At 36.7% G+C, this 23339-nt stretch overlaps 4 protein-coding genes and 1 long non-coding RNA gene across 12 annotated transcripts in view; 2 read left to right on the forward strand and 3 right to left on the reverse strand.

Annotated features, from left to right (window-relative positions):
* Positions 1-1546: 1546 nt before the first annotated feature.
* On the forward strand, positions 1547-8926 carry LOC111457271 (coiled-coil domain-containing protein SCD2-like). The gene is made up of 17 exons (XM_023099491.1): positions 1547-2050; positions 2320-2489; positions 2613-2688; positions 3426-3467; positions 3562-3624; positions 3904-3953; positions 4033-4060; positions 4258-4332; positions 4426-4536; positions 4619-4679; positions 5366-5476; positions 5580-5698; positions 5994-6057; positions 6612-6653; positions 6841-6881; positions 7627-7753; positions 8552-8926. The coding sequence occupies exons 1-17, from the start codon at positions 1688-1690 to the stop codon at positions 8656-8658; spliced, it is 1650 nt and encodes a 549-aa protein (XP_022955259.1). The 5' UTR covers positions 1547-1687; the 3' UTR covers positions 8659-8926.
* Positions 8927-11317: 2391 nt separating this feature from the next.
* On the forward strand, positions 11318-15449 carry LOC111457270 (transcription factor ICE1-like). 4 transcript variants are annotated; one of them, XM_023099489.1, is made up of 5 exons: positions 11318-12832; positions 14251-14475; positions 14600-14770; positions 15005-15103; positions 15172-15449. In XM_023099489.1, the coding sequence occupies exons 1-4, from the start codon at positions 11672-11674 to the stop codon at positions 15086-15088; spliced, it is 1641 nt and encodes a 546-aa protein (XP_022955257.1). In that variant the 5' UTR covers positions 11318-11671; the 3' UTR covers positions 15089-15103; positions 15172-15449. The 4 variants fall into 4 exon arrangements, with proteins under 4 accessions (XP_022955257.1, XP_022955256.1, XP_022955255.1 ...); XM_023099488.1 differs by having other exon boundaries at positions 15005-15077; XM_023099487.1 differs by having other exon boundaries at positions 15005-15064.
* On the reverse strand, positions 14487-15241 carry LOC111457278. Its single transcript, XR_002712893.1, has 3 exons — positions 15156-15241; positions 14937-15032; positions 14487-14778 (listed from the first exon to the last, which is right to left on the reverse strand). It is a non-coding gene; the product is annotated as an uncharacterized LOC111457278 (long non-coding RNA).
* Positions 15450-15650: 201 nt separating the features above from the next.
* Positions 15651-17926, reverse strand: LOC111457277 (protein MHF1 homolog). Its single transcript, XM_023099498.1, has 4 exons — positions 17767-17926; positions 17516-17587; positions 16313-16393; positions 15651-16150 (listed from the first exon to the last, which is right to left on the reverse strand). The coding sequence occupies exons 1-4, from the start codon at positions 17855-17857 to the stop codon at positions 16011-16013; spliced, it is 384 nt and encodes a 127-aa protein (XP_022955266.1). The 5' UTR covers positions 17858-17926; the 3' UTR covers positions 15651-16010.
* Positions 17927-19028: 1102 nt separating this feature from the next.
* The window catches only part of LOC111456870 (chromophore lyase CRL, chloroplastic-like), a 5076-nt gene continuing 765 nt past the window's right edge, over positions 19029-23339 (reverse strand). The window contains exons 2-11 of one of the 5 annotated variants that reach the window (XR_002712828.1): positions 23250-23299; positions 23021-23081; positions 22905-22940; positions 22725-22775; positions 22396-22488; positions 21232-21351; positions 20562-20654; positions 20315-20475; positions 20132-20223; positions 19029-19256 (exon numbers count right to left, since the gene is read on the reverse strand). Coding sequence is in view for 3 of the 5 variants with exons in the window: in XM_023098916.1 (XP_022954684.1) it covers positions 20344-20475; positions 20562-20654; positions 21232-21351; positions 22396-22488; positions 22725-22775; positions 22905-22940; positions 23021-23081; positions 23250-23299 (636 nt within the window). In the remaining 2 variants the exon portion in view is untranslated. Of the gene's footprint in view, positions 19268-19899; positions 20224-20314; positions 20476-20561; positions 20655-21231; positions 21352-22395; positions 22489-22724; positions 22776-22904; positions 22941-23020; positions 23082-23249; positions 23300-23339 lie in introns of those variants that run through there. The other 4 variants (XR_002712829.1, XM_023098916.1, XM_023098915.1 and 1 more) reach the window with 4 other exon arrangements.

Consider the following 23339-nt stretch of genomic DNA (forward strand, 5'->3'; position numbering starts at 1 on the left):
ATGAAACAAAGTACACTATAGAGCCTCCTCTGAGGCCTATGGAACCCTCGAACAGTCTCCCCTTAATCGAGGCGGGTATACAACTGTTGAGACCCCTATGAAACAAAGTACACTATAGAGCCTCCTCTGAGGCCTATGGAACCCTCGAACAGTCTCCCCTTAATCGAGGCTCGACACCTTTTAAGGGCATGACTCTGATATCATGTTAAGAACCACGAATCTCCACAATTGTATGATATTGTCCACTTTGAGCATAAGGTTTCATGGCTTTGCTTTGAGCTTCCCCAAAAGGTCTCATACAAATGGAGATGTATTTCTTACTTATAAACTCGATCATTCCCTAAATTAGCTAATGTGAGTAGGAGTGTCTCAATTCAATATCATCGGTGGCATCTTTACAACCTACCGTCATGCTCGGAAAAGTTGTTCATCAACTTTAAAATTAAATTATTTGGGACAAAAGAAAAAGCTTTAATTATATGGACGTAGATGGGAAGTAGCCAATAGTGAAGCACTATTGTTGATCATGCATAGCCAAATAAATCAACTTACAACTTATTCATGAGTATCTTGGTCAAGATACGCAATCAATTTGGCACCCAAATCTATTACAATTTGACACCCACCAGTCCTTTTGGTCTTGTCAATCTCCTTTGGTTTGATGGCACAAACTGCCCCTCAAGTTCAATATATATTTTTTACGATCGTTGGACGTTAGACGAGGTTTGTCTTTGTCAATCGAACATCGCTCATGCGAAATTCAAGCTTATTCGGCCACACACGCTGCCTACTCGTGTATGTTCAATCATCTGCAGTACAACCAACTTGCCTCTACACTAGACCAAGGTCTCTCAATGCAATGTCGCATCCTATCATCTCATTTTGGTGTCCAATTAACATGACTCTCATGTTTTGACGTCATCCCAAGTCAAGGGTGTCGTTGACCATCGTAGCTTACTCATTCATGCCATCAAGAACAAACCCACGTGCCATTCATCTCATCGAGACTTCTCGAACCTCCATCCATCCGAATTCTTTCGAGACATCGGCCCTCCTATGCCGATGAAGTAATCGCTATAATTAATCGCCAATTTAGATTAATTAGCACGAGTTTTCTCACTCTCATATTAAACATTTAGATTTTTCAAAATCAAAATTTAATGGGCCCATGATCCATCCAATATTCTTGGCCCAAAAGCACGATTGTGGGCTAACATATTCATATGAAATGGTCGTGGGCCGACCCATAAAGATAAATTAGATTGTGACAGTCTCATCAAATAATTTCCCATTTGAAAGAAATTATCTTACGATGTTTTTTTTACCACGGTTAAAAAAATTGGTTAAGAATTCTAAGTGAGAAAACAAAATATAATTTTTAAAAATTAAAAACAAAATTATATGATTAATTAACTAATTATTTGCGTCAACTTTCAATTGGTTGGAAATTTAGTAATTATTAATTTTCATGATAATATTTAGATAATCATTAGAAGTTTTATGGTTATACGCTACGTTAAGGAAATGGCGGATCTGAATCAAACGACATCGTTTTTAGTTGTCAACCCGGATTCTTTCCCTCCCCATCTTGTATTCTGTTATTTTCTCGAGAAAATCTAGCGCCGAGAAAATTCCTGCTAATCTTGGAACTGCGGCGCAATCACTTGGCATATTTCCGGTGACGGAAATGGATCGGAGGAGAGTTGCTAGTCCAGTCTCCGCCCGGCAGTGGAGTGGTGGCTCGAGCAGCACGGGATCATCTTCTCCGGCTCATCCTCACGCTCTATTGGGTTCGAATTCCACCATCAAGCGCGCTCAGAATGTTGCCGCAAAGAAGGCTGCTCAACGTTTGGCTGAGGCTATGGCCAACACGCGGCCGCCCGTGGAGGGCGACGATGAAGATGAAGATGAAGAGGATGATCTCAACTTCCGATTCCGTGCTCCGCCTCCTCCTAGTCACTCATCTTATCCCAGTGCTGTGAACAGTAACAATTCCAATTCGTTTCATACGATTTCAGGTCCCAGGATTAACAGATCTCCGTCTCCCGCGGTAATTTCGAGTATCCTTGGCTCTTCTCATTTAATTAGGTGACTCGTTGACGTCAATTCTCATGAAATTTTGTCTAGTCTCTATCTTTTTGTTATCATTGCTTTCAAGATCTGTGTACTAGCAGCTTGGCTTGTTATCGATTATTCTAGGATTCAGTAGATATTGTGATCAATCCCGCGCCGGGCATTTTCCGGCGTTTTGATTGTTTAGCATTAGCTTGTGGAACAATCTAACGAGAAGGCGACTGGAATTTCTGGTGTTTTGATTAGTTAGGTCGTAATTTCGTAGAGAATGTTCCTCAAGTTCGATCCACATCAGCTGGTAGATCATCGAGGTCCGTGCGTTCGAGCCAGATCGTTCCACCAAGTAAACCTCCACCCAGAACTCCAGTCTTCATTCCTCCAATTGAACCTCCTTCTAATAGGATTGGAGATAGAAGGTTATTATTACGCTCAACACCTTGTTTTTTCAAATACGTGTGATAAATGGGGATCATGACAAATGGGGGCAATGCGTTTTCTTATTTCTCCATTTACTCAATTCCAAAAAAATTTTTGGTCAGATTTACATCAGATATCGGACAGGTCAACTCCAAAGATGCAGGGGATCAGTCCGAAGCTTCTGCACTACGTGATGAGGTATGGGAATATAAATTGTAGAGATCAATTTCTTCCTCTGGCACTAGAAAAAAATGTGTTAGAGGATTGTTGGGAGGGAGTCTCACATTGGTTAATTTAGGAAATGATCATGAGTTGATAAGTAAGGAATATATCTCCTTTGTGACGAGGCCTTTTGAAGAAACCCAAAGAAGCCATGAGGGCTTATGCTCAAAGTGGACAATATCATACCATTTTGGAGAGTCGTGATTCTTAACATGGTATCAGAGCCATGCCCTTAACTTAGCCATGTCATGTTGAACAAAGAAGTTGTGAGCCTCAAAGGTGTAGTCAAAATTGACTCAAGTGTTGAACAAAGGGTGTACTTTGTTCGAGGACTCCAGAGAAGGAGTCGAGCTTCGATTAAGGGGAGATTCTATAGTGTAGTTTGTTTAAGGGGAGGAGTGTTGAAGATTGTTGGGAGGGAGTTCCACATTGGCTAATTTAGTTGAATGATTATGAGTTTATAAGCAAGGGATACATCTCCATTGGTATGAGGCCTTTTGGGGAAGCCCAAAGCAAAGCCACTAGGGCTTATGCTCAAAGTGGACAATATCATCCCATTGTGGAGAGTCGTGATTCCTAACAAGATGACCCCTCTGTTGGATTGGATTGGAGGAAGCTAGTTCCTAAGCGTATTAACTACGTCTTTTGTTCGATGAAATCACACAGTGATTCTCGAGTCAAATGCACTGAATCTGACTTTGGTCTTTTTGCAGCTTGATATGCTACAAGAAGAGAACGAGAATATATTTGGAAAGGTCTGCTCACTGTTTCAAGAAAGATTATGAATATGAATATCAGTTCCACGAATACCATGTTCAATTGAGATTTATGCTTGAGTTTGTTGGACAGCTTCGAGAAGCAGAAGAAAAACGGGAAGAGGCAGAGGCTAGAGCTAGAATGCTAGAGAAACAGGTATTAATTAACCTACTGATTTTCTTAGTTTTATTGATAGGTTGATTGAAAAATGAAAGTTAAGTAAATCCAAGGGCCTCATAGAGAAAGATGCCTGTACTTTAATAGTCATAGTATGACTGCATGTATCTTGAGATGTTTGTTGGTTAGTTATTTTTTAAAACTTATGTGTAGGCAGTTCACCGAATTAAATTAAAAATTTGCATTTGTTGCAAGCTTTACACACCTTGAACAATTTACTGACCTATGTTTATTATTTTTGTATCAATACTTTCACAGGTTGCTACTCTTGGAGAGGGTGTATCTTTGGAAGCCAAATTATTAAGCAGGTACGTTTGCATCGCGTTAAACGTGCCATTTTTTTGTGAAATTTTCCAGGTCTTACTGTTTCGCCTTATTTATTTGCAGGAAAGAAGCAAAACTGCGTCAAAGAGAGGTTTGTTGAGATTGTAACTGCATGAAGCATATAGAATAGGTTTCAAGGGATCGAGTCATTTTTTATTCTGTAGGCCCTTTACATTATTAATCCCAGTTCTAGGAAATGGGCCAAGTTGAAATTTGCTTCAGAATGAGCACCTTTGATGTCATTGGCTCTGTCTTTTGTTTTAACCCTGACTATTATTCTTTGTATAGGCTGCACTCAAGGCTGCAATACCAACCAAGGATAGTAGAAACGAAGAAATTGCTGCCCTTCGTTCAGAAATTGAGGTAAAAATCACTATCTCTATTTACATAACTAGTTGAGTGATTTCAATCCATGTCTTGGTTTTCAAATGTCTGATGTTGCAATTATCTTATCAGAACTTAAAAGATGAGTCATCAGCAGCTACAGAACAACTCCGAGAAGCAGAGTCTGAAGCAAAGGCTCTTCGTGTAATGACACAAAGAATGATTTTGACACAAGAGGAGATGGTTAGTGTCTAACTATAGAATCAATGTCTACGTTCAGCTGTGAAGTTCTCTTTCAATCATATTTTCTTTGTTCTTTTTCCAGGAAGAGGTTGTTTTGAAGAGGTGTTGGCTTGCTCGCTACTGGGGCTTAGCTGTTCAATATGGTAAGGAACATTTTCTCGTTTTATAAATACCTCATAGCTTATTGAGTTGTGTGCTTTCATAAAGCTTAAGTTCTTTCTAATTGGGCTGGGTTTATGGTTGGTAAAATGAAAACTGTATATTATGAAGTTCACAAAAACAAGGCAAATAGGAAATTCAGAAAGCACTTTGTGGAGTATTAAGCTACTTTCGAATGGTTGTCTCTGATAACTATGAGAAATGACAATAAGACTTCTTTTTGGCTAGATGTTTTGGCGGGTAATCAAGCATTGGCTGCTTGTTTCCCAAAAATCATTGGAATTTCAGAAAATAAAGTTATTATTCTTCAAGATTAGAAGGCTGTTTTGTGATTAGTTCTTTTGGGTGGGGGTTTTCTCTTGTTTCTTTTACGAAAACCAATAAAACTCTATATGATTTTTTTCTCCATCTCTTCCAGAACTTAATCATGGATTGCTAATCATCTTTGTAGCTATGTTTGTAGGGAAATTAGATGACTTGTTTCTTTCCTCAATAAATTTTGAGTGCCGTTATTTAATATCTTCCTTGGCCTTTTCCCCCTCCTATTTTCATTTATGTTTTATAAGGCTCTTAATAATTTTACATCTGGGCCACTTGTATTTGTTGCAAGAATTTTTCTTCTGCATGTTTGTAGTTTTTTTTTTTCCTTCACTGATTTGCTTGTTTTCAGGAATATGTGCGGATATTGCACTCTCAAAACATGAGTATTGGTCTTCTTTAGCTCCTTTGCCATTCGAAGTTGTTACTTCTGCTGGACAAAAGGCTAAGGAGGAGCCTGAAGGTTGGTTCAACTCTGGGATCCAGTTGTTTAATATCATGCACTTGTTTTTATCCACTTCTTTGTACTTAATGAACAAAAATAATGTTGAGCATCAATCTTTCAGGTCGAAATGATCAAGATAGGAGTAAGCTCATCCAGGATTTAAATGATCTATCTGGTGAAGGAAATATTGAGAGTATGCTTTCAGTTGAAATGGGACTGAGAGAACTAGCATCTCTAAAGGTTTTCTTTTTTCCTTTGTGGAAAACTTAGTTTTCGCTATGATTGCTATAATAATTTCATTATCTGCTCTTATTTTTGTGCTTTTCCCCCTTGATTTTAGACGTGAATGATAGCTCTTCGTAGCTTGAATCTTTCTGTTGTATCCTTCTTGTTGTAATTGATATGTCCTTATGTTTACTTTTTTTCAATTTTGTATTTTTTATATATATTCACGAGTGTCTCTACTGCTTGTGCACACGTCGATTAATCTCATGGATTTTTTTTCTCAAAACTCTTTCCTTTTTGCATTTTCCAGGTTGAAGATGCAGTTGTGCTTGCATTGGCACAACATAGATGTCCAAGTTTGATTCATCAATCAGGTGAAGTTTTACCTTCAAACTTTTTGAACAATTGCATTTCCAGTTAAAATATTTTGAAGAGTATTGATTTTTACTCACCCTTCTCAATTAGTCAGAATATATATTATTACTTTGAAGAATCAGAGCTTTGTTCTCTTTTACATGTCGATATTAATACGATGGATTACTTATATGTGACGTTAGTCAATGACAAAATCAATTCTGTACAATCATAACTTCGAGAGTTATTTGCAGCTTTAATAGTTCGACTTGCCATGATTAAAAAACTGAATGACTTTTTTGGATATGGCCTTAACGTACCACCCTTTCAAGAACACAAAAGTCGTATTATGGAAAAACCTCATCATGACTTTTCGATAATGTTATTTACCAAGCTATATCTTGGTGTAAACTTTCTAACATTTTTATTTAGTTATACCTCCCTCGTTACAAATCAGGAAGGCCTTTTGTAAACACCATGGATAATAAAAAAAAAACTGAATGATTTTTCAATTGAATCTAATAAGAATGGTACAAATAAAGTTGCTTATTTTCTTTCGCTTTTCTAATCACAGATTCAAAATCACATGCTGATCGGAAGTTTACTGAGGCTTTTGGTAAGTTGACTTTGTACCTTAACACCATGCTTATATAGTAACAACATATTCATGTTTGAAGTACATGGTAGTTTTAGCGTTCTTCATAAACACTCACACAACAAGAACAAGAAGAAAGAAAGGATGAATGAAAGGAGTGCAAGTTAGGCTTACGAGTTATTTCATGATTGAACTTCTCTCTTTGCAGAACTAAGTGAAGCTGAAGCTGAAGATATTCATTTTAAGGAGGTAGTTTTATCTGTTTCATCTTTCTTGTTAGTCATGAGGATTTATTTAGTTTTGTGCTTTGTGAACCTCCTACTTATAGTTATCTTTTGGCATTTACCCCACGCCATTGTATCCCCTTGTTGAAAAGATGTGGAAATTCTGGTGTGCAAAAGCACCCAGTTCTCTACCTGTCTTGATTTATTCTTTGATGCTATTTGCTCTTATAGCCTATGTGCATACATATGGTCTTCATTTTATTTCTTTGTCCAAAGTTATTAACATGTTAAGTATCCTAGATTGAATATATAAATTAATTGTTCTGAACTGTTCAGGAAGTTTACTATCTCATTACATATCCGTATCTTTGGATGTGAGATCCCACATCAGTTGGAGAGGGGAACAAAACATTATTTATAAGGGTGTGGAAACCTCTCTATGCTAGATGTGTTTTAAAAACCTTGAAGGAAAACCCTAAGAGGGTAATATCTGCTAATGGTGGGCTTGGACTATTACAAATGGTATTAGAGCATTGAGCGGTGTGCTAGCAGGGATGTTGGGCCTCTAAGGGGGTGGATTGTGAGATCCCACATCGATTGAGAGGGGAACGAAGCATTCCTTATAATAGTGGAAACCTTTCCCTTGCAGACACGTTTTAAAAACCTTGAGGAAAAGCATAGAAGGAAAAGTTCAAAAAGGACAATATTTGCTTGTGGTAGACTTGAGCAGTTTTTTATTCATAATTGACGGAGTTTGAAAACTTATGCAGGCTTGGCTCACATACTTCTGGAGAAGAGCCAAGACATATGGTGTGGATGAGGATGTTGCAGATGAGCGGCTTCAGTTTTGGATCAGTCGTAGTGGACAGCCTCCGACTTCACATGATGCTGTCGATGGTACGTTACATGATTTCCATTACTGCTGTTACTGCCTTTGCTATCTCTAAACTTTATTTTTACATGCTGCATGAATCTATTATTTCAATTTTTATCATGGGATCTTCACAAATTAGTTTGCTTATGATTTTGATGTATTTCTGACCTTTTTTTTTTCCAGAAAATTTCCATGTTAAAATTTTCATTTTAGGATTACACACCAACACATACCTTCGATCTAAATGAACACAAAAAATAAGATAGAAAAAATGCAAAGAAAAATATTGACTAAAGGTTCATATTGATGAGTTCAGATATGTAGAGTAAAGAAAAATATTGGCAAAGGTTTATATTCAAAATAAGAGAGAAAATATAGAGAAGGTGGAAAGTACATCTTTAAAATATAATAGATATATATATAGTTTAATTTATTATATATAGTTTTATAAGATATAACTATCTATTATATATAATTATCTTTTTTTATATATATATATATATATATTTATATATATATATATAACCATTTTTCCATTTTCTATACATTTAGTCCGGGTAACAATTGAATAACCTATAAATAATAGGTAGCTTCCATACCTAACACTAACAATTATAGATTATTTTACAAAACCAACAAATGCTCTAACCATCAATATAGGGAGTTGGACTCTACCTGAAATTATGATAAATGTACATGCAATTTGTGTCTGGAAATCTCAGATTACTTCGATGCCTATCATCTGGAATGTAACTTATATTCTGTAGAACAATTGTATAGAACTTCATGAATTAGCTTTAAAGTCTCATTCCCTTTGGCAGTCGAACGAGGTCTTGTAGAGCTCAGAAAGCTTGGAATAGAACAACTGCTTTGGGAGGCATCTAGAAAGGAAATCGACCAATCTTCTGCCAGGGAATTAGACACCTAATCCTGAAAGATCGATCCCTACTAAAATGTCAGTTTTTTTTTTTTTAATTTTTTGCCACGAATTTTCTCTGCCATCTTTCTACTTTTACCCTGTTTGCTAGAGTGTGGATGCATATTTCTTTTCTAGCTTTATGCCGTGTGATATTCTGTTACATCTCCTGAACAGAGAGTTTATAGTGGAGCATTATTTTAGAGTGCTTTGTATGATAGATATTCATACCAATTCTTTCACCCAAAAGTTCAATTAATTTTTTCCATGTTTAGCTGTCTCCGATGTGTGTTTTTCTCCCCTAAAGAAAGCATAACCAAATTCTTTAATTTACTTTGTTTTTTTTCATTATCACCATGATTCCTCTGTTTTAGGGGCAGGTGTTCAGAAGTGTCACGAGATGCTCTGTAATAATTATGTCCAAACATTCTGCTCACTCTACAATGAAAAATCAAAGTAATCCATTTATAGAAACTAGAATCTATCTTCTGTTGTAACAAAATTTGAGATTTATTAGATTCTAATGTCTAAAAAGATTAATTAAAAGACAACTCAAATCGACCCAACCTGAATCCTAGAGATTGGGTTGCGTTGAGTGAGCATTTTGGGTTGGATTGAGTTAATTTTCTGAAACTGAAAATATTTCGTTCGAGTTTTGGATTCATTGAAAAAGAAAACCCAAATTGACCCAAAACCAAAACAAATATGTTAAGATAACTTGTGGGTTTCTGGGTTTGTCCTCCATCTGATTGATCGTTGAAAATTGTTGGGAAGAATTCTCAGATTGGTTAATTAAGAGGATGATGATCATGGATTTATAAGTAATACACATCTCCCTTAAAACGAGATTTTTTTGGAAAACCAAAAGATGTTCATTATAGAGAGTTGTAATTCTAAACATTAATGTCTAAGTCAATCCAAACCAGTTATAAAGTTTTTGGTATACAACGAGTCAACATTTATTAAACAATTTGGAATGTGGGGTCTCTTCTTCAAAGCAAAAGAAATTTTTTTTAAAAAAAAAGGCCACTGTCAATGGCTGCTGCTCTTCACGACGGTTCTCCAGTAATATTAATGACGCCAATTTTCTGCAGCCTCATTTAATACTCCTTGTCCCCCCATTCTTTCAGCTGAGCCATCGCACACATCTCCTCAAATTTTGAATCAATCTCAAGCATGTATATCCCTTCTGCCTTCTTCCCCAATCATCCAAAAGTCCCCTACTTCACTTGCAGAGCTCGTACTTATATCAATAGAGATGTATTTTTTACCATAACAACCACAAGAGAGTCTGGAAGAAGAAGAAGGCAGAGGAAAATGGAGAGTAACCGAAGGGATTTAGAGAAGGTGCGGTGAAAACCAAGGGTTTCACGAGATGCATGGGCTTACATTATCAACTTAAAATTTTATTCTCTGCTTTAGAGGGTCTTGTCTTCTTCCAATTTAAGTTTGTGTAGCTCAAGTTGCAGAGGCTGAAATTAGGTTAAGGACATGGAGAATACTGTTCCTGTTTGGTGTGTGATGCTGAATTAAAGTAAGCCATGGCAGAAACACACAGAGTTGTGTTCAGATTCAGATGGGGACTGTAATTAACACTGTTGTTGACATCAAGGGATAATGACCTTGGATTAAGCACAGATTATAACAGAAATTTGAAGGTTATGCATTTTTTTTTTTTTCCCTACTCTACTCCGTGATTTATTAACCAACTTAATTTATTTATTAGACAAAGACTTATGGGTTGGGCTTGAACTTAGGGTATTCTTTCTTTATAAAAAGAAGGAGAAATCTTTTGAAGCTTGGATCTCTTTCCATCCACTTTTGAACCCTCTTCGACTAAGGTGGGATCTCACAATCTATCCCTTTTGGGGTCAGAGTCCTCACTAGCATATCGGACAAGATCAATGATAACTTATAAGAATGTTTAGTTCTCCCCTCTAACTAATGTGGAATTTCGCATTCACCCTTTTTGAGGGGCCAGCGTCCTTGCTAGCACGTTATTCATAGCCTGGATTTGATAACATTTGTAATAACCCAAGCTCACCAAAACTACCGCTAACAGAAATTGTCCTTTTTGGCTTCTCCTCAAAGTTTAAAAAGCATATGCTAGGTAGAAGTTTACACGTTCTTACCAGGAATATTTCGTTCTTCTCTCTAACCAATGTAGGAACGGGATCTCCCAGTAACAATGACAACCCTAATCAAAATTTAAAATTTATATATTGAAAATGCTATTTAAAATTTTATTGGTTAAACTACAAACTTAGTCTACCTAAACTTACAAAATTTTGTCTAATAAATAGTTAAAAAAAAAAAAAAAGATGTTTAATAAATTTTCTTAAATGTTTTAATTTTGTCTTACATTTTCTCGACTAAAAAGACTAAAAATTTAACTTAATAGTACTAGAAATATTTTTTGGAACTCTAAAAATACATAGGAATCATATGAAAATGCTCTTGGGGAGAGCATCTTTATCAAAATAAATAAATAAACCTGAAAAATCTGCTAAGAAAATTGGATAGGGATAACTTATTACTCTGTAGAAAGCAACGTTGTGTAACGTTCCAGTGGTTGTTTGTTTGCCCCAAAAATCGCAACAAAAAAGTATATGCATATATAAAAAATAAAAATAAAAATAAAAATAAAAATAAAAGGAAAAAAGAAAGGATACCTTATTGCTTTCCTCTCCTATCTTTCGCCTCAGTTCTGCAAAATAACAAACTAAACGCTGAATTTGAAACAAACAAAAAGAAAACCCAAAAGGAAAAAAGAAAAACAGAAAGATAATACCCTTTTCCTTCTGCAACCTTCTCTTCTTTTCTTCCCTTCAGTTCTTCATCTTCTTCTTCTTCTCTCTCTCTCTCTCTCTCTCTCTCTCTCTCTCTCATTTTCCTTCCCACCTCACTGACAGTTATCCCTTTCTGTCAGCTTTCTTCCCCCATTTCATTTCCCATTCCCAAGAAACCCATTTGAACCCAACCTGGAAAGAACACTCAAAACTCAACGCCTGCTCTCTTCTTCATTATGCTTTCCAGAGTTGGGAGCGTCGGTTGGATGGAGAATCGAGAGGATGAAGGCTCTGCTTCCTGGACTAATAACGACACCCACAACCATCTCAATCACCCTGCTGCTAATTGCTCTGTTTTGGATAACAAGGACCAAATCAGCTCTCTCTCTACCTTCAAATCCATGCTTGAGGTTGAAGATGACTGGTGCATTGCTGCTAATGCCCTCCATAACCATAACGACATCAACGGCATAAGCTTCTCTCAGAATTTCACTGACCCACCTGATAATTTGTTGCTTCCCCATGGAGATTCATCCTCTTCTTGTTCCCCTTCTTCCTCTGTGTTCAATAACATTGACCCATCTCAATTGCAGTTCTTCTTACCCCCAACTCGCACTTTATCTTCCCTTTACAAGGTCATTGGTAATAACCCTTTAGAGCATGGCTTCGATTTCGGGGCAGAGGTTGGGTTTCTTGATGTCCAAGCTTCGAATACTTCGGCTCTGCTCAGCAGTGGAGGTGGGTTATTAACTGGGTTCACTGATTTAAGCCCAACAAGTCAGATGAACAGTCCTAATATGTGCTTAGGCTCTCAATTGACAACACCTAACCTGCCCCAAATGACTGGAAATTGTTCGGGTTTAGCGGGATTCCAGAGTTTGGATGAGAATTTGGGAAATGCTCTGCTTCTGAATCGGTCTAAGCTTTTGAGACCACTTGAATCCTTTCCCTCAGTGGGAACTCAGCCGACTCTTTTTCAGAAGAGGGCAGCTCTAAGGAAAAGCTTAGCTGATAAGGGAAGCAATTTGGGGGTTTTGAGCCCCGATGGCGGCTGGTGTTCTAACAGGATTGAAGGGGGTGTTGGGAAAAATGAAGTGGGTGATGAAAATGCGAAGAGGAAAATGATTTATGCAGATGAGATGCAAGAAACTAGCATCGACACAACCCGTTTCAACTACGATTCTGATGACTTTACTGAGAATAATGACACTAAGTTGGATGAGAGTGGTAGAAATGTTGGAAGTACTTCTAACGCCAATAGTACAGTGACCGGCGGCGATCAGAAGGGAAAGAAGAAAGGACTTCCGGCGAAGAATTTGATGGCTGAGAGGCGCCGGAGGAAGAAACTCAATGATAGGCTCTACATGCTGAGGTCCGTTGTTCCCAAAATCAGCAAAGTAAGAGTTCCTTGCTAGTTTAATTTTTGTATTTCACGTGATGTTTTCTACTTCTCGGATGCACTAGGTCATAAGAACATCCACCATTTCTTTAAACCCAAAGCCTCGTTTTTTGAGCTGTTCCAAAATGCTTTAAACTCATATGAACGATTGGAAGTACTTTCTCGTTCCACATCTCATACATAATTCAACTAATTTATGTTAGAAATTACACATAATTCAACTAGTTTATGTTAGAAATTACGACTCTCCACAATGGTATAATATTGTCTACTTTAAGCATAAGTTCTCATAACTTTGCTTTGAGTTTCTCCAAAATGTCTCATACCAACGGAGATGTATTCCTTACTCATAAGCTCAAGATCAATCCCTTAATTAACCGACATGGACCCCTCTTCTAACAATCCTCAAGTTTAGCCATAATTCACTTAAATGTTCAACTCTACCAGTAAAGAATGCAATTCTACCTTTTAGTTCAGCCCTGTAACTAACATGGCATGTCCTCTATCTCTTCCTTCTCATTCTCATTCCTGGTAGAGATCCGATGACGCTCCGTTTGCCCTCGGCCATCTCAGAAGTGTTTTTACTTATCAGTTGTCCTAGTTTCCATTGTGTTAGTATTCATTTAGGTTTTCAGTTCGAATCTTCAAACTGGGTTTCTAGTAAAAGTGTAGGTTTCTGTTCATACATTTTCATCATGTATGGGCTCTCTGTTTAAACTTATTGATTTCTATGCTGCCCCCACGCCATATCAATAAGAAGGACAAAAAGATCAACACTGGATGATGCAGTGTTTGGTTATATTAGTGTTTGGTTATATTTGTGTAACAACTCATGCCCGGAGATGAATGGTGTGAAAATCTCTCCATAATAAATGCGTTTTAAAATCGTGACGCTGATGACAATATGTAATAAGCTAAAGCAGACAATATCTACTAGCGATGAACTTTAGCTATTACAAATGGTATCAAAGCCGGGTTCTGAGCGGTGTGCCAGCGAGGACGCTAGCCCCCTAGAGGGATGATGAATTGTTAGGTCCCACATTGGTTAGAGAGGGATGAGGGTGTGGAAACCTCTCCCTAGTAGACGCGTTTTAAAATCGTAAGACTAACGGCAATATGTAACGAGCCAAACCAGATAATATCTGCTAGCAGTGGGCTTGGACTTGGCTGTTACGGTTGGCCTTCAAAATAACCAATGAACAGGGTTAAAAAAAGTGAAACCATCTCTCATTTGTCCTCTTTCTTTTGGATCTCTATACTAAGGGAATATTCCAAGAAGTTCTAACTTACCATGTGACCATACATGTAAGAATTTTAGCTTCTTAATTTTGTACTCGAAGGTTCTCTGTTCCTTTTCCCTCATTTGCTTCATATAGTTAACACTGTTAATGGATATTACCCTCTGGAAATGACTAGATGGATAGGGCTTCAATTCTTGGGGATGCAATTGAGTACCTGAAGGAACTACTGCAAAGAATCAATGACCTTCATAATGAATTGGAATTTTCTCCTTCCGGTACAGCGTTGACGCCGAGCACAAGCTTTCACCCCCTGACTCCAACCCCACCGACCCTCTCGAGTCGTATAAAGGAAGAGCTTTGTCCTAGCTCATTTCCCAGCCCTAATGGCCAACCTGCAAGGGTAAATTCCTTATCTTGGGACAACTTTCCTTTGTCCATCACATGATTATTGCATTTGCAATTATATTATTTGCTACAACCCTGTCATCTGAAGAAATTATTGATGATACTACTGTGTTAATAAGGTCGAAGTTAGGGTACGAGAAGGTCGGGCAGTAAACATACACATGTTCTGTGGTCGTCGACCTGGTCTCTTGCTCTCCTCAGTTAGGGCATTAGATAATCTTGGCTTAGACATCCAGCAAGCTGTGATTAGCTGCTTCAATGGTTTTGCCATGGACATTTTCCGAGCAGAGGTGAAACCCTGATTAAAATCAACACTTCATTCTTTTGTTTACCTTTTTTCCATGTTAACTTCAAAATGTAACATTTTAAAACTAATAATTCTAAATCCAAGAGTAAATTTTTTTTCTTAAAAAAAGAGTTTTTTAAGTATAAATTCAAACACAGCTTTCTTCTTACCTTTCAGTTTACTTGATGACGTGACCCATCCTTATGACTTGTGACTGATAAAGAGTACATATTTTCAGCAATGCAGCGAAGGCCAAGATGTCCATCCTGAGCAGATAAAAGCAATACTATTGGATTCAGTAGGTTTCAATGGTGCGACATAGATTTCTGTGAAACAAGTAAAGAATGCTTGTCCTTAAACAAACTGAACCATTTCATAGCATATTTTACCTCGCTTCTTTCTCAGGTAGCTGCTGAGTTATCAGTTGTTCAAGAAAAATGACTCGCTCGAAAGTAACATCGTCTGAAATATTAGATGCACTGACCTGCTTTTGAGATGATTATCAGAATTTGACATGATTATCAGAATTTGACGCTGCGGCTTGTGTAGCTATTCCATGTTTCAAAATGGGAATACTAGCAAAGGGAATTGTGTTAGCAATTTTAAGGACATAGCTTGATAATCAACTGTATGAATCCTCCATTTTTTCGAAAAGACCAGATAATTTCACCTGTGTTTTGATCCATTTTGTTCAAACACACCCAACTTCGTCCCTACCCACGTTTCAATTCTTGGAGGCAGATGGGTACTTTCTTCCATAGAAAATAAACTAAAATAAAGAAGAATGAACCGAACCATTCTTGTATCTGTGCAGAACTAGGCTATTATATTTACACCGAGCAGATGCAAATATGCTTCACATGATCAAAATGTTGTGCAGTTAACTAAAAGTTTAAATCTTATAAATGTTTTGTAAATTCACATAGAACAATTTCTCAAGCTTTTTAACTGTTCAGCTCATTTCATGTTTCCAACGAAATCCACCATTAAACATTGACCTCATGCTTCGACAATATCAAATACCTAAAACAAACCAAAAGCTACGTTTCCTGCGTTTGGAAACACTTTAATGAACACACATGATGCAGAAGCTTATCCTTTAAATCAGAGTAATATCTCGTAGGCCCATGGTATTTCATAATGACATTACTAATGAGTTAACCTAGAAAGAGGAAAAGAATCATATAATATTGTCATTACTTGGTACCCTTACTAACTAGAGACCTGCCCACCGGGAGATGTGATTATGCGTCAGTAATATGTATTGCACTTTTATCTTCCTTTTTCGGTGCCTTTTTCCGCTTTCTCTCACTTTGAGGTTCTTTTGTCTTTAGTTCATGGCAGAAGGACGACAATGAGGCAGCCAGATGCTCGTTTCTATGAGCTGAGACCAAAATGATGCAGAAACAAAGAGGTTCAAGCGATTAATACTACTTCCGATTAAAGTCTGCTGCATATTGACTAAATATAACTAGACAGTACTACAACAAAACAAATGAAAAATTGGAGTGCAAGCTGAGATTAACAGATATCAGGACAGGCTAACCTGAGAGTATGACGTCTTCCGTATTCACAGATTTCCGACCACCATGATGAGCAAATAACTCAAGGTCCTTTGCCAACTGTTCTGTTACACAAGTTACCATTCCGTTATCTATCTCATTGCGAAACTTTGAGAATCATAAAAACAAATCAAACACAATTATGACTGAATTATCTCCTTTCCTTGCTGCCTGAGATACAACCATAGTGGCACAGTAAACGAAACTTTGTTTTCCTTGCATATATTATACAAATTGGTAGTTCATATGGTAGCCTTGCAACTACAAACATAAGCATGACCCTACACCATGGTATGAGCTCAAATTATGGTCAAAACCTAGTAAACCTACCAGATCATTCAAGTGTATGATGGAAGAAAACCTTAACTTCATGGATATGATATAAGTATATGTTTTCTTCTTTAACGCAATGAATGAAGTATTCATCGGTAACAGAAAACTGACTTGAAGCTAATGTATAAATATAAATTAAAATAATAACTATGTTTTCTTTACGAGATTGAAATATAAACAGAGAAACATAAGATAACGAGAACTCTCCTTCCCATGGTATAACTCAACATTTTTGCTTCATAAGAATCTTACACCTCTTCTTCCAGAGGCATAGGCTCCCACAAGAGTATGACAAGGTTAAGGCTTTACACCTAACACAAATGCTGTAAGGTGTAAATCTCAAGGTAGAATGAGGGACTTTGTCCGTCATACTGAAAGAAGCAATTGATATGAACAATAAGAACATCTGATTAGAATCCAAAAGTATCGTGAAAAGTCATTCACTAAGTTATCACAATGGCCCCTCCATCATTTGTACTTCCTGCAACACTTTCCTGTCTTAAACTTGACACAACTTATGTAGTTTCCTTCCAACTAGATCACACGATTTAACTACATAGCACAGAAAGGCATCCCAACAAACCAAATGCATGCTAAATAGAAAGGAAATTTCTAACCGAAACTGCATATAAACTACCTAAAAATGATGGAAACACAGCGAGAAGAGAACGGATACTAAAACAATTAGCAATTAGGTCATCAACATAATGCAGACTGTAAGTCTAACGAAAGGTGGAATTGGCAATTTCGGTGATCTATACATTATCCTGAAATCGGTTGTAGTCATGTAGAAATCAAGTGCTCATAATAACATTGCAGACTCAAAACAGGAAAGGAAAGAACAGTAAACTAACTTGTATATTTGAACGCTAACTCAGCGACACAAGTCATCACCGGTACAGAGATTTCCATCCCGCTTCTCTTCGCTGCAAAACAAACCAAACAGTTCACAATTAGAGTAAGCGAAACAGAAATACGAAAACTTCGTCTTGGCATACAGTAATCAGAGGATAATACTTCTTCATTTTTCCTGTTGATTCTGATTGTATTACACATACAACCAGACAAGTTTGCAAATGAAGAGAGTAAGATGAAGATAATTAACCTTCAGCTTCAGCGATAGAAATGGCGGACAGTCGGAATCGGCCCCTCAAGAGTTCGGCCGTGGAGTCGTCTTCTTCCATCCCAGTCTCCATTGCAGAGCCTTCTGGACACAGAGTTCACTCCATTTCGCTGCACCTGTTCGCACCCGCCTTTATTCCCTCCAGAAATGACACTCGCGACGAGGATGCCCCTAAAACGAATCGTTTCATCTTTTCCCTTTTTTTTTTTTCCAAAAATCAAATTTTGATTATATACTAATAATGTATAAATCTTTTATCTTAAATTTTCAATTTTCATAGGTATATATATGTATATATATATATATATGAAAAGACACATTTTTATTTTATGAATTACATTTAGAGATGTCTATTTTATCCGTGGAGACCCGTAGGAAACTGAAAGTGAATTCTTTGTTTAGATGAGAGATGAGCGAGGAAATTGAAAACATTTTTCCATAAGACAAATGGAATTAGAACGGGATTAGATTTACTCTCATTATTCCCACCCAGCTTAGTATAAATATACCTTTCAACACATAATATAATATAATATATATGTATCATATATATATATATATATATATATACTAATTTGTTATATTAAAAAATAAATTAATTAATTTTGAGATCTAAATGTAATATTAAACTAAAAGATTAGGTTTTTCTTTTTAATTGTTAAAAATTATGGTGTGACGTTAAAATTTGAATTTTAAGAAATTATTGTGATAGTATATGTTTGCTTATGAAATATACTGATTTATTATAATTTTTTTACCATTCTTTTAATAAAGATTATATTGAAAAATGAAAATTTTAAAATAATTTTTTTAAAAAAGAATAATAAACGAAGCACCTGATCCCACCAAATTTCCCGTAGAATTTCCAGCAATAATAAGTATAAAAATTCGCAGTAGAATTTCCAGCAATAAGAAGTATAAAAATTCGCAAGAATGAAGAATGAATTAGGTAAAAGGGATGCAAATGGAAAAGACTTCCCGTCCCCACCCGTAGAATATAGATGAAAAATCGAGTGTCATAAATATTACACTATTTTTAAATTTGCCATTCTCTTTAGATTCATTACACTTTAGATTCATTATACTAAATCATCTGATATTACATAAATCTAAGAGAGTACTTTCGACCTTGTCTTTCCACAACTCAATATCGACCTTGTCTTTCCACAATTCGATATCGATTCCAACTTAACTCTCAAAGATGAAAATTTATGCGACAACCGGATGAAACGTATGAGTGACTCAATTCATGGAGTAAAAGGATTGGATGCCCTGAAAAAAGTAGCCAAATTTATGCATTCTTATACAATACAAGGCAAGAATTGAGAAGTACACACTTCTTAAGAGTTATCGTAGTGCAATATGTTCTGTAAAGCATCGCTACAGCGCTCCATTGGGTGAAAAAGACTGAAAACTGCGGCCACCATCGTTCTAACTGATGTCTGTAGCCTAATCTTTATTCACTATGATTCCTGCACAAATCCTGCTTTCTTTATGACCAGAATGTTGTTACAATGGTCGATAAAGAATCAACCCAAAAGAACTGTGATACTAAATGATATAGAATCACTACAAGAGAGGTGAGATTCGGACTATCTTGTTGACCGAACATCTCAGAGCAAAAACACTTATTTGAGATTTGAATTACTCCACAAGCATGAGCAAGAGCAAGATCAAGATCGATCATGTTATAGCTTAAATGATTCTATACATGCAATCTAAACTACGTAGAATTGCAAAGAAACTTAGTAATTAGCTAAAGGAAAAGGTAAAAACACTAAGTTGATGGTAAGAAATCACTCCAAGGAATGTAAAAATTCAAGTTATCAAATATCTCAAAGCAATAACACTTGCAAAGAAACTTAGCCCTTGGCTAAATGATAGCACAAATGATTCTAAGCACAAGGAAGGTCGATCATGTCAAGTTTGAAGGATTTTAAACATACAATCTAAACTACGCAGAATTGCAAAGAAACTTAGCACTTGGCTAAATGAGAGCCCAAATGCTCCTTTTACTATATTTTCTATGTCTGCTGTACAAGGACTACATGGTTTTATTAGCCACCATGTATACTTTATGGCCATAATTAGCACCATGTAAATGTAATCTTAAAGTAAATAAAAAGTCTAAATGCATTGAAGAAAAACCATAACTCTAAAATATCATCCACCCAAAATTTGTAGTGAATAAATTTGTAACGAATAAATGAAGCTTGATTCTAGTTTAATGTGACATGAATTGCAACATTTCATGATAATTTGACCAACATTTTCTTCACATCTTCCTTAAAGTTTATAGTTTAGTACAATGGGATGTATCTGAGATGTGAAAGGAGGCAGCCGTTACCGTGCAGTTTCCTGAGTCTGAAACTGAGCTTGGTAGTATGTCCACTGGAGAGCCATTTTGCTTGCTTTCAAGAATTCGACCGGCTCTTTTGACTGTAAAATACAAATACAAAAACAAAATCATTTGACCAAAGAACTAACAAGAGAACAAGAACATCAGATAGAAAGGGTGATGGAAATTTACACAAGATAAGAACAATTATTAGGCGACTATTATTGCAAGACAAATGAACCCTCTATTCTTTTCTCCATGGACAGCTGAGAGAGATTTAATGGAGAAAACATGTCCTTGAGACTGGAGGCTGGGGCTGGCTTGAATTCGTAAGGTCCTTTTGTTCCCCAAGCCTGTCCCGCGCAGAAAATCAAACATCAAATTTACATGAGGTCGCCATATGAAACTGAAATACGAGTTAACGTAAAAAGAATTAAACCTGGTTTCCATCTTCGTCATAACCCCTTTCCCAGGTATGTACTTCATTATTCTTTAGGATAGCAATTTCTGAAGTACAGTAGGCTGCTCCATTCTGTCACAAAAAGAAGGCCAATGGTAAGAGAGGGAAGTAATACTTCGCACTGGAACGCTCAAACCTACCTCTTTGGACTTTCCCTTCTGAGCTTTCCCTCAAGGTTTTAAAACGTGTCTACTAGGGAGAAGCTTCCACACCCTTATAAGGAATGTTTCATTTCCCTCTCCAATCGATGTGAGACTTCACAATCTACCCCCCTTGGGAACCTAGCATCCTCATTGGGCGGTGTGGATGCTCGTTGACACATTGCCCGGTGTCTGGCTCTGGTACCATTTGCAACGGCCCAAACCCTCCGCTAGCAGATATTGTCTTTTTTGGGCTTTCCCTCAAGGTTTTAGAATGCGTCTACTAGAGAGAGGTTTCCAACTCATTATAAGGAATGTTTCGTTCCTCTCTCCAATCGATGTGGGATCTCACAGTTGCAGTTGGGATAACTAATTTCTTAGTCTTACTCTTGACATTCTCACAGATAAGAAAACCCAAATAAATCTTACTCTTGGCATTCTCACAAATAAGAAAACCCAAACAAATTATGTGGAATGAGAATGGAACATAGATATACAGATGCTCTTACCCATGAATTTGGAAAACCACCAGGTGGAGTTGAACCTTCGTAGAGGCAACGTTTTCCACGGTCACAACACTTGAGATGTAGCGTAGTTAAATGCTCCGCAATGTCCTGTGCATAAAAAATCTAGACTTCATTTAAGAATGATAAAATACTTGTCCTACGGAGCACCTTATGAACAATAATGGATTTTGTTTTGTTCTTACGGTAGAAATAATAATACCAATCTGATAAACTCCACAAAACTATAAATCAGAGCTTTATGAAAGATTTATTTGCTTCTTCTAGTTTCAAAACCATGTTTATCTTCCCCTTTGGCCACGGTAACTTATGTTGGCTTGCTCATTCTATGCATTAATGGGGTATCGTTAGAACTTATCGTAGGAAAAGGAACTTGAACGGGTTCCAGAATTCATTAAAAAATAGAAGATCACTAATTCAAAATCCAAATCAAGTAATTACGGTTAACATTAAACTCATATATCCATATCTACAAATCTCTGGCCTGATTACCCAGAGCTGCAGTTCCAATAGTTCCAACGTGATATCATACAGACACTATCACCGAACTTTGTTATCTTCAATGGATAGTTTGGTATTTCCATCCCACACCCATGCCCATGTTCACATTTTTTATTCTTTCAAGTCATCATTGTGAAGCTACGTTAAGCTCACTCAAATTCCCACTTATTCACCGCTAGCAGATATATTCCTCTTTGAGGCTTTCCCTTTCGGGCTTCCTCTCAAGGGTTTTAAAACGCGTCTGCTAGGAAGAGGTTTCTACACCCTTATAAAGAATGTTTCGTTCCTCTCTCCAACCGATGTGGGATCATGCAAGTTCTCTGCTAAGAACCAAATTCAACATTTTACTTGATCCAACAATGAAACAATGGAAGTTTATGTATAAACATGGATTTGAGTCCCTGATCAAAACCAAACTTAATCAAATTGGGAACTAAAATTTGGATAGGTTAAGACCGGGTATGATTCTCAAGTTAATTGGCTCTAAGAGAGCTCTGTGCCATATTTTCTCAAGTAACATAGAGATTAGGTTGATCAGGAATAGGACTAGGACAATAGAAAATCTAAAACAACATATTCTGAAACAGACTTATATAGCTATATTCAAGCAATAGAAAGTCTAATGAAAGCTTTAAGCAGATGGCTAACCCCAACTATTTCTTCGGGAAGAGGACGTTGGTCTTTTGTGCGATCACAAAAATTCTTGTACTCCTCCATTTCTCGAATGGCGTATGAGCTTAGCTGCAAAATGAACAAATATAAGAAACTTTTGTAGCTCACATCAGTTAGATTACATCGAAAAAGGAGAAAGATAACAATGTCATATTGCTTCAAACAGCATGTTACACAGTATATGCAAACCATTTTGTTGGCTTCAAATGCGGCAACCAATCATACCAATACCTATAGAACTTCAAAAACTCATAGTATTATATACCCTCCATTTACACCAACAACAAAACAGCGTAAGTTCTCACCTCCACATCACATTTCATCTCCTTTGAACAAAGTTTCACCGTATAAAATCTCTGCAACCGTAGAATTAATGACCATTATTACAGGCATAATGAAGGAAGGTTCAACAATGGCTAAATATCTTGTTCTACAGAAATCTCAAACTACAAACACTAAAGAAGATGGTGGGATAATTACAATACCTGGCGAAATGGTTTTTGAGGAGTTCTGGAGAAAGCCTATCGAAATAACACAATAAAATGAGGATTGATATCTGGAAAAGGGAGCTGCTAAAGGGATTATTATCTTACAGACTCACTTGTTCGAAGTACAACACCGTAGAACCATCAACCAATTCTGCTGCAGGGCACGTAGTCATTCTATAACAAAATTCTTAATCCCATCATCAATCAAGACTATTCATCCACAAATTTATCTCAACCACAATTCAAAACAGAGGAGCCAATGAAAGCTTAATCAAATAGATTTAAGAAGTGGTCCTTGATTCAGTAGAACACTAGAAATTGATTAATTCACATACTACGTACCTGATGTTGAAGTAATTTTCAGGATCCCTAGCCGCTTGCTCCTTCGAAAACTAACAAAAAAAAAAAAAAAAAAAAACAAAAAAAAAAAAA

This window comes from Cucurbita moschata, unplaced genomic scaffold (assembly GCF_002738365.1).
Source record: "Cucurbita moschata cultivar Rifu unplaced genomic scaffold, Cmos_1.0 Cmo_Scf00019, whole genome shotgun sequence".
Taxonomy (NCBI): Eukaryota; Viridiplantae; Streptophyta; class Magnoliopsida; order Cucurbitales; family Cucurbitaceae; genus Cucurbita; species Cucurbita moschata.

Bases quoted from the DNA above. Each gene is read 5' to 3' on its own strand.
- LOC111457271 (XM_023099491.1), top strand. From the start codon at position 1,688: ATGGATCGGAGGAGAGTTGCTAGTCCAGTCTCCGCCCGGCAGTGGAGT. The intron at 4,333-4,425 runs GTAAAAATCACT...TTATCTTATCAG, and splicing joins CCCTTCGTTCAGAAATTGAG to AACTTAAAAGATGAGTCATC. The intron at 6,882-7,626 runs GTAGTTTTATCT...AAACTTATGCAG, and splicing joins AAGATATTCATTTTAAGGAG to GCTTGGCTCACATACTTCTG.
- LOC111457270 (XM_023099487.1), top strand. From the start codon at position 11,672: ATGCTTTCCAGAGTTGGGAGCGTCGGTTGGATGGAGAATCGAGAGGAT. The intron at 14,476-14,599 runs GTAAATTCCTTA...TGTGTTAATAAG, and splicing joins CTAATGGCCAACCTGCAAGG to GTCGAAGTTAGGGTACGAGA. The intron at 14,771-15,004 runs GTGAAACCCTGA...ACATATTTTCAG, and splicing joins TGGACATTTTCCGAGCAGAG to CAATGCAGCGAAGGCCAAGA.
- LOC111457277 (XM_023099498.1), bottom strand. From the start codon at position 17,857: ATGGAGACTGGGATGGAAGAAGACGACTCCACGGCCGAACTCTTGAGG. The intron at 17,588-17,766 runs GTTAATTATCTT...TTTGTTTTGCAG, and splicing joins TTCTATCGCTGAAGCTGAAG to CGAAGAGAAGCGGGATGGAA. The intron at 16,151-16,312 runs GTTAGCCTGTCC...TTTTGGTCTCAG, and splicing joins GGAAGACGTCATACTCTCAG to CTCATAGAAACGAGCATCTG.